A 19,208-nucleotide genomic window follows, 5' to 3' on the forward strand; every position below is an offset into this window, starting at 1 on the left:
CGTACGTAGTGCAGGAAGCTAATACGTGTTCAATTAGATGTGTTCCCAGAACTGTGAAGCATATTGGTTCTGGATGCTTCTTTCTAGGTTGTGTTAGATGTTGAGGGGCATCCTGTTTTCTGGGCATTGATTACCAACTCCAGCAAACAAATAGAAGAGGATGGGCTCCCTGCTTGCTGACTTTACAGAACCAACAGAGGGCAGGACTGGTTGCCTTCCGGCCATAATGATGGATTTTTCAGGGGCCTCCACCCAGAAGCCTTACTCAGCATTCCTCCGATACATTTGCCCTTTTGCCCTAAGTTCCTGTTCCCTGTGCAAACCGGAGACCCTAATCTTCTCTGTTTTCTGTGGCCTCCAACTCTGGGGAAAGAGAGCATGAGTAGAACCCATCCTCTGTTCTGTTCTGTCTAAGGAAGCCAGAGGGGCTGCTGTGGAAGCTGTGCAGTTTGGGTGGAGAGAAGGAGCAGGGGGTGATTCACAGCCATTGCCCAGTCAATTTCTGCATCTAGGTTTCCACCCACGTTCTTCCTCCTCCTCCAGCCGCAGCCCCAGAGAAGGGATGTTTTCATGTTGCACAAGAAGCAGCATCTGCTTGGCCAATTTTGTGCCTACGCTAGGGCTAGAGGGGTACTTTTTTGCCTACTCTGCTCCATCACTGACTTCCTCCACCCTTAATCACATGCCTTTTAATCTGGTAGCACAAGGTCTGGGCAGTAAACCTGAATCAGTAATGAAGCAGACATCACATCGCAGTCTTCCCTCCTAGTTGAAAAGTGAAAGTGTTAGTTGCTCTGTCGCGTAAAACTCTTTGTGACCCCATGGACTGTATCCCACCAGGTTCCTCTGTCCATGGGATTTTTCCAGGCAAGAAAAGTGGAGTGGGTAGCCACTCCCTTCTCCAGGGGATCTTCCCAACCCAGGGATCAAAGCCAGGTCTGCATTGCAGACAGATTCCTTACCATCTGAGCCACCAGGGAAGCCCCTGCTAGTTGACACCCTCTAATTGTTCTTCTCTTCCTTGACAGGAGGGAGAGATTCTCCACCACCCCAACCCCTGAGTGGTATTCCCATCTGACTATGTGGGTAGTATGGTTTTTTTGAAAACTATTGTCCCCCAAAGGCCACCCCTCTCCTTTCCAGACCTCCTAAATGAGACTAGTATGGCAATGGTGGTGGGTAGTAGGGCTCTCAGCAAGCCTCTGGGCAAAGTGGTTGGTTAGATTGCTGGTGGTCTGCTGAAGTCAGAATGCAGGGTCCTTAGTGTTCCCTTTGTTCTTAACTCTGGATTTAGTAGTCAGTTCCCAGAAAAGGGGACCCCACATGGAGACCCACAGAGTCCCCATGAAAAAATTTCAGAAGAGTTCTAACCAAAACCATCTGTAATCACATGTGTGGCTCAGACTTTGTTTCCAATTGTTAACTGCTTTCCTTGTTTTTCCATGTAGTACCTCTGGGGTTTGCCATACGGCAGTTTACCTAGGAAAACGGTTCCCAGGGCTGAAGAGGCATCAGCGGCCAACTTTGGTGTCCTGTATGACTTCAATGTAAGTATTTCCACACAGCTGTGTGCTGACAGATTTTTCCGTATTCTGTAATTACATGGCCCCTCTTCTGTAGCTGAATGAAGGTCTTAAAAGAGAGGGCTGTGCCCTCTTAAAAAAAAAAAAAAAGAAAGAGGAAGGAAAAGTAAATGGAGTTTAGGAATATGATAAGATGATTAAATGGGAATATAGATTATCGAATGAACGTTCAGTTCAGTCACTCAGTCATGTCCGACTCTTTTTGACCTCTGGACTGCAGCACGCCAGGCTTCCCTGTCCATCACCAACTCCTGATGCTTGCTGAAACTCATTTCTATTGAGTCGGTAATGCCATCCAACCATCTTGTCCTCTGTTGTCTACCTCTCCTCCTGCCCTCAATCTTTCCCAGCATCAGGGTCTTTTCAAATGAGTCAGTTCTTTGCATCAGGTGGCCAAAGTATTGGAGTTTCAGCTTTAGCATCAGTCCTTCCAATTAATATTCAGGACTGATTTCCTTTAGGATGGACTGGTTGGATCTCCTTGCAGTCCAAGGGACTCTCAAGAGTCTTCTCCAACACCACAGTTCAAAAGCATCAATTCTTCAGTGCTCAGCTTTCTTTATGGTCCAACTCTCACATCCATACATGACTACTGGAAAAACCATAGCTTTGACTAGATGGACCTTTGTTGGCAAAGTAATGTCTCTGCTTTTTAATATGCTGTCTAGGTTGGCCATAACTTTCCTTCCAAGGAGTAAGCGTCTTTTAATTTCATGGCTGCAATCACCATCAGCAGTGATTTTGGAGCCCCCCTCAAATAGATTCTCTCACTGTTTCCATTGTTTCCCCATCTATTTGCCATTAAGTGATGGGACTGAATTCCATGATCTTAGTTTTCTTCATGTAAATATTATTGTCTCTGTTTGGAAAAGGACAAAGCAGGAGTTTGAAAATGTGTTTTTTGGAAAATCTTGTTGTATTCCTCAGGTTTTGATATTTCGTATTAGCTTCTTCCCTTCTTACACATGTCTATTTCGCATTATTGAAGAGTCAATACTAAATAAAACTAGATAGTAAATACTAAACAATACCAAATTCTAACTTTTATATAAAATGAAAATGAGTATCACTCGATTGTGATACCCAAATGAGCATTATTCAGTCATAGCATTAAAATGAGTATTACACTTTGAGCTCCCCTGGGTGGGGATTATTATGGCAGGGATTCATTTTTGCCTATTGAAAAATCATTTTGGAGCATGATTCAAGTCTGTGACAATGATTCAGTTCTACACATTCTTCTTAAATGTGTAGTGGCCAGATTAGAGATGTTCCGAAGTGTATCGGATCAGAAAGTAGGATGGTGGAGATTGGGGAATTAATAATTCAGGAATCTTTGAAGGGTAGCAAACGAGAATAAAATTGTATGTAGAGTGGGGAATGAAGGAAGGAGAGAAAAACAATGGTCTTCATATTTATGCTACTAATATGCATATTTCACAGATGTTTTGAATTCTACCCTCAACCTCTCTAAATTGTGAGTTTCCTAAAGAAGGGATAACATCTGCTGCATCTTCGTTGAAGCCCTTGACATAATACTCAACCAGTAGAGACTTAATGAATCTTGTTTCCTGGGAATCCGGAGCAAGGGGGAGGATTTGTAGAGCATTGAAATAAGAACCAGAGAATTTAATTGATGTGAGCAGTACCAGCAAATATAAATTTTAGGAAAGGTTCCCAGCCTCTGACTCAACAAGGCAGCTATAGAATAAGCACAAGCAGAGTGACAGCCTTAACTTTGTGGCCTTTGGAATTTTAATTTACACCTGTCAGTTGGGATTTTCACTTAAATTCAGTGTTTATTAAATATAAACATGCCCTGGTTTACAAAGATGAATGTGACATGGTTCCTGACCTCAAGGTAGTTATGACAGTAGAAGAAAGCTCTTGCACAGGCAACTAGTATACAGTGTGTTCTGCACTTAGTAAAATGAAGGAGAAAACATACCGGGGAGCCCTGAGGAAGCAGATTGTTTATTTCGCTTGCATGCCTGGGTTTCAGAGAAGATATGGCCTTTGAGTTAGATTTGACTTCTTATCTTTTATTTCTCCTTTCTATTACTTCTACTTCTTCCATTTCTCCCTCTCTCCCCTTCCCCCCACCATTTACATTTCAATTAATTTATTACTATGCATGCCTCATACTATTTTTATTTCTCATTCTCTTCCTCTGATTAGTAACATAAAAAGCTTCCAGTCTGGTTAATAAGACCAAGAACTAATAATATTACTGGCATTTTCTGATGTTTTAGTCATATCAGGGAAAGGAAGAACTAAAAGTATGAATAAAAGGTGTTTTGACTTTTAAACACATATTTCTGAAGTTTCTACACTTACAAATTTATCAAGTAACTGAAATGAAACAATGTCCATTTTGCAAACAATGTCTGTTTGAGGTTTTAGAGGTATTAATTAACTGAGAAAGACAAAGAGGAAGGTGGCTCTGGGAGAGTTGCTAAGGAGTGGACCAGAGAGTCTAGGAGGTGAACACAGGAGGAGACTGGAGGAGAGGTTTGGGCAATGAGTATGCTTTCTAAGATTTTTATTACTGCCCTCAACAGCTTTGTCCTGTTCAGTTTGGTGAAATATTATTTTTTAATTGTGCACCAGGTCTTAGTTGTGGCATGCAGCATCTTTTCATTGCAGTATGTGAGATCTAGCTCCCTGACCAGGGACTGAACCCATGCCCTCTGCACTGGGATCACAGAGTCTCAGCCACTGGACCACTAAGGAAGTTCCCAGTTTGGTGAAATACTATTTACTGTGGATAGAGGAAGATGGAAACAGGAATATCCTATAATATTCACTTAGGCCAACCTAGAAATTATTCTGAGGCCATGAGAGATTATTGAAAGGTCAAGAAAAAAAGTCATTAAAGTGATGGTATGCACTTATTTCTTTCTTAATTTTCTGAGGACTGTGATCACTCAATTGTTTGACATATCACAAATAAGAGATTTAAGAGAGTAATGAAAGTTTTAATCCCATAGAGACTTCCTATCCCATGTCCCACATTATAAAGTTAGGGAAATGTTGAGTCATAGAAGCATGTTTAAGGTCTTATGGCTAATAAAAGCCTCTTAATCTAGTGTTCTTTCTCTGTCTTGTATCACATCAGTCATTTTTTTGTCATAATTTCCAATATCCTTCTCATTGATAGTTTCTGGAACACAGACTGACTCCATTTAATGCTGTATCTTGCAAAGGAAAAAGGAGTTGAGCAGTTGGATCCCATTTCCACCTTTTGTAATAAACATGCAATTCCTAAATTAGCTTCTCAAGTAGAAAGATTCAATATTTACCCTTGCCTGAATTCTTTACTTGCTGCTCTGAACAGTTACCTCATAGAGGTGCCCTCTCTGTATTATCAAGTGATCTAACTGAACAGCCCACTATTTCATCTATCCTAGTACCATGGCGGAAACCATTGGCCAGATGTCCTTGAGGTCCCTGGAAACAGAATTCTGTACTTCCAAAGAGCCCAGAGATGCCAGGAGAAAAAGTTTTAGGCCCAGTGTAGAGATGACTGGTGCCTAAATTGTCTAATCCGAACATGAGTTTTTTTCCCTTCATTTAAGAATGCTAATATATCAGATTAGGTAAGCAGTGTCATATAGATGCAGGTAAAGAAAAGCAGAATCAACTTATAGAACACCGTAAAATAGATGCAGGCATGATCTCTTGTGGTAGAAGATCCTGTAAGTCGGGAAGGATCAGAAAATTTTCAGGGTGGAGGTGGCAAGTTTGTGGGGAGCTGCTTCTCTGTTAAGTTCATGTTAGAACCTTGGAATGTCTCTCTGGACGCTCCCCCACCTCACTCAGAAGTATCCCCTTGGAGCTCATCCAAATTCCCTTTAATTAATAGCAGTTGAGTACCATTTGATATATGCAAGGCCAGCCAGTATTATGGATTCTCAAAGTCACCATTTACAAAGCACCATATTTTTAATTTATTTTTATTATATACCCAGTGGTGGGTCTTACTGGGTAAGAGGAAAGTATATTTTATTAAAATAGTAAGAAATAGGAAGGTGGTATAATATGGATATTATGAATCAAATCGGCAGAAATAGTATTATTTGAAGCAATAGAATTAGAAGAACAGGTTTAAGTCAATAAGAAGAGGATGTCTTTGTTGGCATGATATTTGGAGACACAAGAATGATGTAGGAATGATGAAGAGACTATAGAGCTTTGATATTCTTGTGAGAGAGAGAGGGAGGAACTGAGGTGGAATTTGGAATGAGGTTGAGCTGTTATCAGACAGTGAGATCATGTGGGTAAAGATTTGAGTTGTGAGTAAAGGGAAATGCATTTAGCTTTCCAGCTTGAAGGCGTTTTGTACATTGTGGATGGAGATAAATGATGAGTCAAACTTTGTCTTCCCTTTTCCCCTGGTCATCATAGATATGGGAAATGTGGAGCGGAGAGGAGAGTTTATATCCATTATGTTTAAACAGGCACATACATTAAATTTTATCTTTATAATAACCCTTCAAGATGAAGATCAATAATCTTTTTATATTTGAGGAGATTGGGACTCAGGGAGGTTCACTGGTTTCCCAAAGACGGCACAGATGATTAAAGAAGATATTGAAATTCAAACTAAAATGTGGCTGACAATGCAAAATTGTTTGTTTTACTCTAACATATCATCCCAAGCCTATGCCTCCTGCCCACCTTTGCCACATCTCATTTTTGAGGTCTGTCCTCAAAGGAGACTGTCACAAACAGTCTAAATGTTAATAAACAGCAGTTTAGTTCCTTGTTTTATTGGCATCAATGTTTCTTTTAAGTAGTGATCTTCTAAAGCAAGGGTGTCTTCTCTCAGACAGTCTCAGTTTTCGAAGTTCCTTCATCTCTTACTGTACCAGCCACATTTAGAAGAGATATTTTTGTGATTCACATATGGAATGATGCATCCTTTCTTTAGAAATATTTCAGTAGTTCAAATGCATCTTTGTTTTTAGGGAGCTCCCCTTTTTAAAATTGAGGTAAAATTGACTAAAACGTTATATTCTCTTTAAGGTATATAGCATCATGGTTTAATATTTATATATATGTTACAAATGGTTGCCATAATAAGTCTAGTTATGTCTCTTACTCTACATAACATAGTTACAGAATTTGTTTTTCTTGTGATGACAAATTTTAAGATTCGCTCTGTCTACTGAAAACAATGCATAACCTAAAAGTTGAAAACTATGCTTTATTTGGTGGCTTTACTGAGATTCATAGCCTGGGTGGCAGTCTCTCAGATCGCTCTGAGGGATTGTTCCAAAGAGGTAAGAGAAGAGTCAGGATATATAGGAGTCTTTGCCGGGAAAAAATAAAAACAAAACACAGCCCATATAGTGGAACATGAAAAGATTACTGCTAATAACAAAAAAACAAACCTCTCAAGTTAATAATTTTAGTGCATTTGTTTGTATGAGGAAGATGCAAGAGTCTGGTTTCATTGAAATGATTCGTTTGATATGGTTCTTAACTATCTAGGACTGATGTCCTATTTTTCTCTCCTGAATTGTCTTAAAAGTATATGGTTGAGGGTACCTGCAGCGGTGAGTGGCTTGATGTCTGCAATGTTCTCCTTTTAATGAAATGGTAGGCAACTTTGTCCATGATTGTTTTAGCAATTTTCAGATATGCAATACAATATTATTAACTACAGTCACCATGCTGTATGTTATATCCCCATGACTTCCTAATTTTATAACTGGAAGTTTGTATTTTTTTCCTCCCTTTACCAATGTCACTGTCTTTTGAAGGAGGTCTGAGCAGCTGCTATACTGTTGTTGATGGTGTCTACTCTTGAGACCCCATGGCGGGTAGCCCACCAGACTCCTCTGTCCTGGGATTTCCCAAGCAAGAATAATGCAGTGGGTTGCCATTTCCTTCTCCAGAGGATCTTCTCAATCCAGTGATTGAGCCCTTGTCTCTTGCATTGCAGGCAGTCTATTCTTTACCCACTGAGCCACCAAGGAAGCCCATATTGGGATTAGTTAGTTTCAACAAATTTCAAGGCATGGCCCCTTAGCCAAGGCTATCGTCTCAGCCTAGCCCAAAGCTGACTCAGCAGACTCTGAACTCCTAGAACATAAATAATTCCCCAGTGAGGGCAAAAGTATTACCCCATGCCAGGCTGCTAAGCCTCCTGTAGATTCCCAAGTCCATCCAGAGATATGGCTCTTCCCTGGAATGGAGATCCTAAGGTTGGAAGGGGTGAGCATCCTCTCACCTATGAACATGATGAGACTCCTGTAAAGGCTGCACTGAACAGAGGCAGGTGCCGCTCAGGCATATAGTACTGGGATTGGCAGCATCTAAGGGCTGTTCACTCCTGGCTCCCACATTTGCTTCACTTCCTCAATGTCCAGTGCAGGTCTCTCTGATTCAACAGGCTCATTAGGTTGGTTTAAAATGAGGCATATCGGGGGAGAGCAGAAGATGGCGGAGGAATAGGACGGGGAGACCACTCTCTCCTCCACAAATTTATCGAAAGAACATCTGAACGCTGACCAAACTTCACAAAACTACTTCTGAAGGCTGGCTGAGGACGTCAGGCTTTCACAAAAACTGCGCATTATCTTCAAAAGAGGTAGGAGAAATTATAAAAGATAAAAAGAGAGACAAAAGAGTTAGGGACGGAGACCCGTCCCGGGGAGGGAGTCGTAAAAGAGGAGGAATTTCCAAGCACCAGGAAACCCTCTCACCGGCGGGTGTGGGGGAGGATTTTTTATCTCGGAGGGCAACGTAACTGGGAGGAAAAAATAAATAAAATCGACAGATTACGTGCCTAAAGCAACTCCCAGCAAAGAACCCCAGACGCTCGCATCATCCGCCACCAGCAAGTGGGGGCTGAACGGAGAGGAGCGGGCGGCATTGCCTAGGGTAAGGACCGGGCCCGAGTGCCCCGAGGGCAATCTGAGGGAGCTAACGTGAGATAGTAACCTAAACTGTGGGACAGCGAGAGAGAGAGAGAACTATCCCGCGAAAAGCCCAACTCTAAGGCACTGCCGGCCCGCTCACAGAACAAAGGACTGAGCGATACCAGAGGAGAGCTAGCCGGCTGCGGACCGCGCCATCCCCCGCCGGACACAGCGGGCAGGCGGGGCCCGCTAGAGCCGGAAAGGGGCAAACTCGGCTCCAGAGAGGGCACCCCCTACCAAACTGAAAACAGGCTCCCAGTTTTTAAGCAAAGACTGCCTGAGATCCCGGAGGGTCGACAGCAGCCGGGAGGGTCGCAGCCAGAGACCAGCTCCCCAGAACCGACACAAAGCACACCGGAGCCGGGCGCGCCCGTAAACCGAGGCGGGGACCAGGGAGGTGATAAGCCGCACCGCCCCAACAGGGGACAGCGCCCTCGCCAAACTCCTGGCCGCCTGGGCAGCTCCGACCGGGAACGGCACAAGCCGCGGGCAAAATCGAGTCTGCGCCTTTGTGGAGTAACCGGGAGCCTGAACCTGAGCGGCTTAGTCCTGGGAAGTGCACGCAGCTCAGGGCCCGCTCCCCGGCCGAGTAACCTGAAGCCTGAGCAGGGTAGACGGGGAAAGCACACACGCCGTGAGCGGGGGCGAACCCAGTGCGGCCGAGACACTGCGAGCTTACCACACACACGCCAGAATTGCAGTGTTCCTTCCTCCCCACAGCACGATTGAACAAGCGAACCTAAAGAGATCACCTCCACCGCTTTGTTGCAGGGCGGAAATTAGATACTGAAGAGATCTCCAAACAGAAGCCAAATAAACAGAGGGAAGTGCTTTGGAAGGGACAGGCCAACAGATTAAGATCCCTGTAGCTAATACCGACTGCATTAAAAAGGACCTACAGATCTTGAAAAGTATAAGCAGGAATAAGGATCTATCTAAAACTGAGCAGATCCCACACTGCTCACAACAGCTCCAGAGAAAGTCCGGGATATATATATTTTTTACTATTATTTTTTTTTTTTTTAATTTTTTTTTAATTTTTTTTTTTAATTAAAAAAAATTTTTTTTTTCTCTTCTTTCCTTTTTCTTCAAGTCCTCTATTACACCTTTAACTTTCATTTTCATAACACACTATTAACTTGCAAAAAAAAAAAAAAACCCTATTTTTGAAGCAAACTACATACATATATCTTATACCTTTTGTGTTTTTTTTTTTTAATGTTTTTTTCCTGTTCTACATTTTTTTACTGTTTCTTTTTTTACTGTTTTACTGTTTTTTTTTCTTTTTACACTGTTCCCTTTTTTCTTTTTTTTTTTCTTTTTTTTTTTTAGATTGTAAGTTTTATAAGAGTCTAACCTCTACTCTAGATTTTTAATCTGTGTTTTACATATTTGATATCAACTTTGTACATTTAAGAACCCAATCTTTAGGACCCATTTTTACTCAGGAGTGTGATCACTGGCCTGATCACTCTCTCCCCCTATTGATGCTCTTTCTTCTCCCCCAGGGAACCTCTATCTCCCACCCTCCTCCTTCTCTTCTCAACCCAATTCTGTGAATCTCTGAGGGTGTTCTGGGTACCGGAGAACACTTCAGGAACAGGATACTGCCCAGATCTCTCTCTCCCCTCTTAATTCCTCCCTTTCTACTCATGCTCACCTCTGTTACCTTCCTCCCCCCTCTCTATGTATCTCTGTGAATCACTCTGAGGGTTCCAAACTGTGGAAAGCACGGAGGGAAGTGCTTACTGGCTAGATTGCTCTCTCCACATTTGAATTCCCCTCTTCCCCTCCTGGTCACTTCAACCCACCCCCCCCACCTCATCTCTCCATGTAACTCAGTGAACCTTTCTGGGTATCCCTCACTGTGGAGAATCTTTTCACCATTAACCTAAAAGTTTTATTATTGAGGCTGTATGGAAGGAGAAGTCTTGAGGCTACTGCAAGAATAAGACTGAAAGCCAGGGGAAACATTAATTAATAAGAGACCATCCAATAGCCTCCATAAATTCACTGAAACCAAGCTCCACCCGAGAGATAATAAGTTCCAGAGCAAGACATACCACGCAAATTCTCCAGCAACGCAGGAACATAGACCTGAGCATCAATATACAGGCTGCCCAGAGGCACACCAAATCCATAGACATCTCAAAAATTAATACTGGTCACTCCATTACACTCAAGAGAGCAGAAATCCAGCTCCACCCACCAGAACACCGACACAAGCTCCCCCAACCAGGAAACCTTGACAAGCCACCTGTCCAACCCCAACCGCAGTGAGGAACCTCCACAACAAAGAGGAACTTCATACTACCAGAATACAGAAGGGCCACGCCTAACACAGCAATCTAAACAAGATGAAAAGGCAGAGAAATACTCAGCAAGTAAAGGAAAATGAGAAATGCCCACAAAGCCAAACAAAAGAGGAGGAGATAGGGAATCTATCCGAAAAAGAATTTAGAATAAGGATAATAAAAATGATCCAAAATCTTGAAAGCAAAATGGAGTTACAGATAAATAGCCTGGAGACAAAGATTGAGAAGATGCAAGAAATGTTTATCAAGGACTTAGAAGAAATAAAAAGGAATCAATATAGAATGAATAATGAAATAAAGGAGATAAAAGACACTCTGGAGGGAACCAACAGTAGAATAACGGAGGCAGAAGATAGGATAAGTGAGGTAGAAGATAGAATGATGGAAATAAATGAAGCAGAGAGGAAAAAAGAAAAAAGAATCAAAAGAAATGAGGAAAACCTCCGGGACCTCTGGGACAATATGAAACGCCCCAACATTCGAATCATAGGAGTCCCAGAAGAAGAAGATAAAAGGAAAGGCCATGAAAAAATACTCGAGGAGATAATAGTTGAGAATTTCCCTAAATTGAGGAAAGAAATAGTCACAGAAGTCCAAGAAACCCAGAGAGTTCCAAACAGGATAAACCCAAGGCGAAACACCCCAAGACACATATTAATCAAATTAACAAAGATCAAACACAAAGAACAAATATTAAAAGCAGCAAGGGAAAAACAACAAATAACACACAAGGGGATCCCCATAAGGATAACAGCTGATCTTTCAATAGAAACCCTTCAGGCTAGAAGGGAATGGCAGGACATACTTAAAGTAATGAAAGAGAATAATCTACAACCCAGATTACTGTACCCAGCAAGGATCTCATTCAGATATGAAGGAGAATTCAAAAGCTTTACAGACAAGCAAGAGCTGAGGGAATTCAGCACCACCAAACCAGCTCTCCAGCAAATGCTAAAGGATCTTCTCTAAACAGGAAACACAGAAAGGATGTTTCAACACGAACTCAAAACAACAAAGTAAATGGCAACGGGATCATACTTATCAATAATTACCTTAAATGTAAATGGGTTGAATGCCCCAACCAAAAGGCAAAGGGTTGCTGAATGGATACAAAAACAAGACCCCTATATATGCTGTCTACAAGAGACCCACCTCAAAACTAGGGACACACACAGGCTGAAAGTGAAAGGATGGAAAAACATATTCCATGCAAACGGAGACCAAAAGAAAGCAGGAGTCGCAATACTCATTTCAGATAAAATAGACTTTAAAATAAAGGATGTGAAAAGGGACAAAGAAGGACACTACATAAAGATCAAAGGATCAATTCAAGAAGAAGACGTAACAATCATAAATATATATGCACCCAACATAGGAGCACCACAATATATAAGGCAAATACTAACAAGTATGAAAGGGGAAATTAACAATAACACAATAATAGTGGGAGACTTTAATACTCCACTCACGCATATGGATAGATCAACTAAACAGAAAATTAACAAGGAAACACAAACTTTAAATGATACAATAGACAAATTAGATTTAATTGATATTTACAGGAGTTTCCACCCCAAAACAATCAATTTTACCTTTTTCTCAAGTGCACATGGAACTTTCTCCAGGATAGATCACATCCTGGGCCATAAATCTAGCCTTGGTAAATTCAAAAAAATTGAAATCATCCCAGCCATCTTCTCTGACCACAATGCAGTAAGATTAGACCTCAATTACAGGAAAAAAACTATTAAAAGTTCCAACATATGGAGGCTAAACAACACGCTTCTGAATAACCAACAAATCACAGAAGAAATCAAAAAAGAAATAAAATTATGCATAGAAACGAATGAAAATGAAAACACAACAACCCAAAACCTATGGGACACTGTAAAAGCAATACTAAGGGGAAGGTTCATAGCAATACAGGCGTACCTCAAGAAACAAGAAAAAAATCAAATAAATCAACTAACTCTACACCTAAAGCAACTAGAGAAGGAAGAAATGAAAAACCCCAGGGTCAGTAGAAGGAAAGAAATCTTAAAAATTAGGGCAGAAAGAAATGCAAAAGAAACAAAAGAGACCATAGCAAAAATCAACAAAACTAAAAGCTGGTTTTTCGAGAAGATAAACAAAATTGATAAGCCATTAGCCAGACTCATCAAGAAACAAAGGGAGAAGAATCAGATCAACAAAATTAGAAATGAAAATGGAGAGATCACAACAGATTCCACAGAAATACAAAGGATCATAAGAGACTACTACCAACAGCTATATGCCAATAAAATGGACAACTTGGAAGAAATGGACAAATTCTTAGAAAAGTATAACTTTCCAAAACTGAACCAGGAAGAAATAGAAGATCTTAACAGACCCATCACAAGCACGGAAATCGAAAGTGTAATCAGAAATCTTCCAGCAAACAAAAGCCCAGGACCAGACGGCTTCACAGCGGAATTCTACCAAAAATTTAGAGAAGAGCTAACACCTATCCTGCTCAAACTCTTCCAGAAAATTGCAGAAGATGGTAAACTTCCAAACTCATTCTATGAGGCCACCATCACCCTAATTCCAAAACTAGACAAAGATGTCACAAAAAAGGAAAACTACAGGCCAATATCACTGATGAACATAGATGCAAAAATCCTTAATAAAATTCTAGCAAACAGAATCCAACATCATATTAAAAAGATCATACATCATGACCAAGTGGGCTTTATCCCAGGAATGCAAGGTTTTTTTAACATCCGCAAATCAATCAATGTAATACACCACATTAACAAATTGAAAGAAAAAAACCATATGGTTATCTCAATAGATGCAGAAAAAGCCTTTGACAAAATTCAGCATCCATTTATGATTAAAACCCTCCAGAAAGCAGGAATAGAAGGAACATATCTCAACATAATAAAAGCTATATATGACAAACCCACAGCAAACATTATCCTCAATGGTGAAAAATTGAAAGCATTTCCCCTAAAGTCAGGAACAAGGCAAGGATGCCCACTTTCACCACTACTATTCAACATAGTTTTGGAAGTTTTGGCCACAGCAATCAGAGCTGAAAAAGAAATAAAAGGAATACAGATAGGAAAAGAAGAAGTAAAACTCTCACTGTTTGCAGATGACATGATCCTTTACATAGAAAACCCTAAAGACTCTACTAGAAAATTACTAGAGTTAATCAATGAATATAGTAAAGTTGCAGGATATAAAATTAACACACAGAAATCCCTTGCATTCCTATACTCCAATAATGAGAAAACAGAAAGAGAAATTAAGGAAACAATACCATTCACCATTGCATCAAAAAGAATAAAATACTTAGGAATATATCTACCTAAAGAAACAAAAGACTTATATATAGAAAACTATAAAACACTGATGAAAGAAATCAAAGAGGACACAAACAGATGGAGAAATATACCGTGTTCATGGATTGGAAGAATTAATATAGTGAAAATGAGTATTCTACCCAAAGCAATCTACAGATTCAATGCAATCCCTATCAAGCTACCAATGGTATTTTTCACAGAACTAGAACAAATCATCTCACAATTTGTATGGAAATATAAGAAACCTCGAATAGCCAAAGCAATCTTGAGGAAGAAGAATGGAACTGGAGGAATCAACCTGCCTGACTTCAGACTCTACTACAAAGCCACAGTCATCAAGACAGTATGGTACTGGCACAAAGATAGAAATATAGATCAATGGAACAAAATAGAAAGCCCAGAGATAAACCCACGCACATATGGACACCTTATCTTCGACAAAGGAGGCAAGAATATACAATGGAGAAAAGACAACCTCTTTAACAAGTGGTGCTGGGAAAACTGGTCAACCACTTGTAAAAGAATGAAACTAGAACACTTCCTAACACCGTACACAAAAATAAACTCAAAATGGATTAAAGATCTAAACGTAAGACCAGAAACAATAAAACTCCTAGAGGAAAACATAGGCAAAACACTCTCCGACATAAATCACAGCAGGATCCTCCATGACCCACCTCCCAGAATATTGGAAATAAAAGCAAAAATAAACAAATGGGACCTAATTAAAATTAAAAGCTTTTGCACAACAAAGGAAACTATAAACAAGGTGAAAAGACAGCCTTCAGAATGGGAGAAAATAATAGCAAATGAAGCAACAGACAAACAATTAATCTCCAAAATATACAAGCAACTTCTGCAGCTGAATTCCCGAAAAATAAATGACCCAATCAAAAAATGGGCCAAAGAACTAAACAGACATTTCTCCAAAGAAGACATACAGATGGCTAACAAACACATGAAAAGATGCTCAACATCACTCATTATTAGAGAAATGCAAATCAAAACCACAATGAGGTATCATTTCACACCAGTCAGAATGGCTGCTATCCAAAAGTCTACAAGCAATAAATGCTGGAGAGGGTGTGGAGAAAAGGGAACCCTCTTACACTGTTGGTGGGAATGCAAACTAGTACAGCCACTATGGAGAACAGTGTGGAGATTCCTTAAAAAACTGGGAATAGAACTGCCATATGACCCAGCAATCCCACTGCTGGGCATATACACCGAGGAAACCAGAATTGAAAGAGACGCGTGTACCCCAATGTTCATCGCAGCACTGTTTACAATAGCCAGGACATGGAAGCAACCTAGATGTCCATCAGCAGATGAATGGATAAGGAAGCTGTGGTACATATACACAATGGAATATTACTCAGCCATTAAAAAAAATACATTTGAACCGGTTCTACTGAGATGGATGAAACTGGAGCCCATTATACAGAGTGAAGTAAGCCAGAAAGAAAAACAACAATACAGTATACTAATGCATATATATGGAATCTGAAAGATGGTAACGATAACCCTATATGCGGGACAGAATGAGAGACACAGATGCATGGAACAATTTTATGGACTCTGAGGGAGAAGGTGAGGGTGGGACGTTCTGGGAGAATGGCATTGAGACATGTGTATTGTCATATGTGAAACAGAGCACCATTCCATGTTCGATGCATGTGACAAGGGCTCGGGGCCGGGGCAGTGGGATGATCCAGAGGGATGGGAGGGGGAGGGAGGTGGGTGGGGGGTTCGGGAAGGGGAACACATGTAAACCCATGGCTGATTCTTGTCAATGTATGGCAAAAACTATTACAATATTGTAAAGTAATTAGCCCCCAAGTAAAATAAATAAATTTATTAAAAAAAAAAAAAAAATAATGTGGAGAAACAGAAAAAAAAAAAAAAAAAAAAATGAGGCATATCAAATTCTGCTCCCAATCATAGGTCTTTTTCTTGCTTCACAGGCTTAACCTGCTACTTCTGGACTTGTTTATGACATCTGTATAGCCTGTAATAGGAAAGATCCCTGGGTCTACTCTTAGCTTTCTTGGTATCCTTTTGTTCTTCTGAATTTGGAGAACTGATTCCTTGGGATCTTCTTTCTTTACTTCAGCAACAACTCCTGTTTTTCAGCATGTCGTTTAAGCTATACCTGCCAAACCAAAGATGAGCTTTCTTTTTGCAAAACTTTGGGATGCCTACGATCCTAATACTATACTGACAACATGAAAACATTTTCTGCTTTAGAAACGATCACAGAAACAAGTCTTCTTCTCATTAATTAAGTGAACATTTATTGTAGATTTGCCAGGTGCCAGGTAGTGTGCCAGGCATGAAGCAAAGGTGAACAAAAACCAACAAAACCTCTGTAATCAAATAATCATAAAAATAAATGTAATTGCAACTATGCCATGTGCTATGAAAGAAAGCTAAACAGTATTAAGAGAACATGTATCAGGAAACTTGGTTTATGGCCTAAGAGAGGGAGATGGATAAGAGCAGGAGTTTTTCTGAGAAAGTAACATTTGAATTGGGCTTTGAAGAACCAGAGAGCATAGATGTTCTAGGCAGTGAGAACAGCATCTGCAAAGGTCCTGTGATGAGAGAGGGTTGCCTTATTTAAAAGACAGAGTGAAGGCTGGTGAAACTAAAGCTGAGAATGTGAAGGGGCATCAGGGACAGATATTGTTAGAGAGATAAAAGGATATTAAAACATGTGAGACCATCTAGAATCTAGACCATAACACTTTACTCTTTCTCAGAGTAATTGAAAATAATTTGAGTGGTGAGTGAGTAGTGACATTATCAAACTTGGATTTTGAAAAGATCAACAGGTTGGAGAAAGGCAAGATTAATGTGAGGATACCAAAGGTGAGTCTATCAATATGTCCAGAGGTGAGAGGCTAAGATTGTCTAGAAGAGCTCAGTTTACCTGGGAGGGATTTGCTGATATCTAAATATTGGCATCAACCTAATAGGCTGAGCTTGGTAAACTCAGCACAAAGGCTGAGTTGTTGAGTTAGATTAGAACCTTACAACCTATTAAATTATATTCTGTAATATAAACAAGCAACCCCAAGTTATGAGTCTAATACCTCAGCTGTGACAAATAGATTACTTAAGTTTACAAACTTTTGAAAGCCATTCAGTAAAAACTCTATCCAATATTTCATCATCATATATCACTTATGGATATTATTTGTTTATATATTGTACTTGAAATTATTTACATTTGGTAATCTTAAATATTTGAAATAAACTGTATGCTATTCATATTGGATTTTAAAACTTCTGAATTTAAGGTTTTTCTAAATCATTTCAATTTTTCCTCTACATTTTTGGGGTATTTTTATTTCCTCAAAAACTCCTTTTTAAATACTAAGATAATATTTAAATACTAGATAATACTAAAGTGTTCCCAGTACAACTTGTGTCTAGATAACTACCCACATCACTTTTCATGTATGACTTGACATTTCATGACTTTAAGACAGTAGTGGGCAGATTTATATAGAACGACAAAACCCCATAATATAGTCCCTTTAATCTCCTCTTGTGAAACAAAAGATCACTTTTCCTATGTAGAAAGAAATCACATGTATCATCTCATTTTATAGCACTGAGATTGTCTCATTTATAAGAGTTTTAGACAATTAGACAGTAGGAAAAATTGAAGAGTTTTGTCAGATATTTTCTTGGTGTTTTGACTCATTTAATCCCAACATAAGATCATTATTTTCATGTTTCTGTCTTGAATGATTTACTCTATTTTATTAAAATGAGTAGTAGAGAGCAGAATGATAGAAAAGGGTGGTTTAGATGATAATTTGAAGGAGTTTAACTTAACTGAGGATTGCTAATGACTACCAGAAGCAATTTCTCTATTCATTTAATCATTCCACAAAGATGAGTGTGAGATGCTAGAAATACAAAGATGATATATACTCCCTGTCTACAGGGACATTATGGTCTACTTGGACATGCAAACAAATGAATGCCATGCAAAGTGACAATCTCAAGCTCACAGATGTATGTCCTGGGCACATGGAGGCATAAAGAAGGAGGATTCAGTGTTGGAGTTTACTGGGATTCAGTTTACTGGCTTTCGGAGAGGATCCAGTAAACAGTAACTCTGTTTCTCATCTGAATTCTAAACTTGAAAGGCAAGCCAAGTTAATTCATTGGCCTATCAGAGATGTCACTATTTCTTCCCTGGAGTGGAGTGAGTGAAAAGCTAGATGAGGGATGTGGTGAAGTTCATCTAGTGGCACTTTGTGCAAATAAAAGAAACGATCATTCATTTCCTCATACACCTGGCTGTGGTCTAGAGGTCAGTAAAGTCTTTACAAAGGTATTTTCACCTAATTTTAAAGAAAGAGTCGGAATAACCTAGGCTCTGAAATGGGGAGAATAACAGGGAATAGTATTCTTAGCAGAGGGATCAGTATGTACAAAGGTATGGAGGCAATAAACAGTGCTGTGCACTCAATATCTATGAGTGATTCAGCCAAGATGGTATGTAAGGAGAGATAAGAGTGGTGAAGATGAGCATGCCATATGAAAAACAAGGGTATAATCAGGCAGGACAGTCTCATTCATTATGCTGAAGACTCAGACTTTATTCACTAGGAAGTGAAGAACATGACAGCTTTGAACTAGGATAGAAACATGGTCAGAGTTACCCTTTAAAAGACTCTCTGTGACTATGGTATGGGTTTGTCGTCATAAGTTGAAGGCAGGGAGTCCTGTAAATGGTGGTGGTGTACAGAGAAGGGATGAGTATCAGATATGGTAATGAGACAGAAATTAAGGGCTTACTGATGGGCTGCATGCATCTTATGGGTACAAACATGGGAAGATAGTGAAAATGTCCAAGTTTCTGGCCGAGGTAATCGTGGGTTGGTGGATCATTTCCTGAGGTAGGAGGGAAAAGCTTTTAAAATGTTTGGGAGAACTTTTAAAATGTACTAAGGCCAAGATTTCTGTGGAACATTCAAATGGAGTGAGATGTGTAATAGGTATTGGGCATATGATCTAGAATTTCCACCA

At 39.9% G+C, this 19,208-nt stretch overlaps 1 protein-coding gene across 5 annotated transcripts in view; it reads left to right on the forward strand.

Moving 5' to 3' along the window:
* TMC1 (transmembrane channel like 1) overlaps positions 1 to 19,208 on the forward strand; it is a 390,992-nt gene that overhangs the window by 322,252 nt on the left and 49,532 nt on the right. For all 5 annotated transcript variants that reach the window (XM_081505441.1, XM_081505443.1, XM_081505442.1 and 2 more), the window contains one exon: positions 1,449 to 1,547. In XM_081505441.1, coding sequence (XP_081361567.1) covers positions 1,449 to 1,547 — 99 coding nt within the window. The remainder of the gene's footprint in view (positions 1 to 1,448; positions 1,548 to 19,208) is intronic.

The sequence above is a fragment of the Giraffa tippelskirchi genome, chromosome 1 (genome assembly GCF_054371585.1).
Source record: "Giraffa tippelskirchi isolate mGirTip1 chromosome 1, T2T-mGirTip1v1.2.pri, whole genome shotgun sequence".
NCBI lineage: Eukaryota > Metazoa > Chordata > Mammalia > Artiodactyla > Giraffidae > Giraffa > Giraffa tippelskirchi.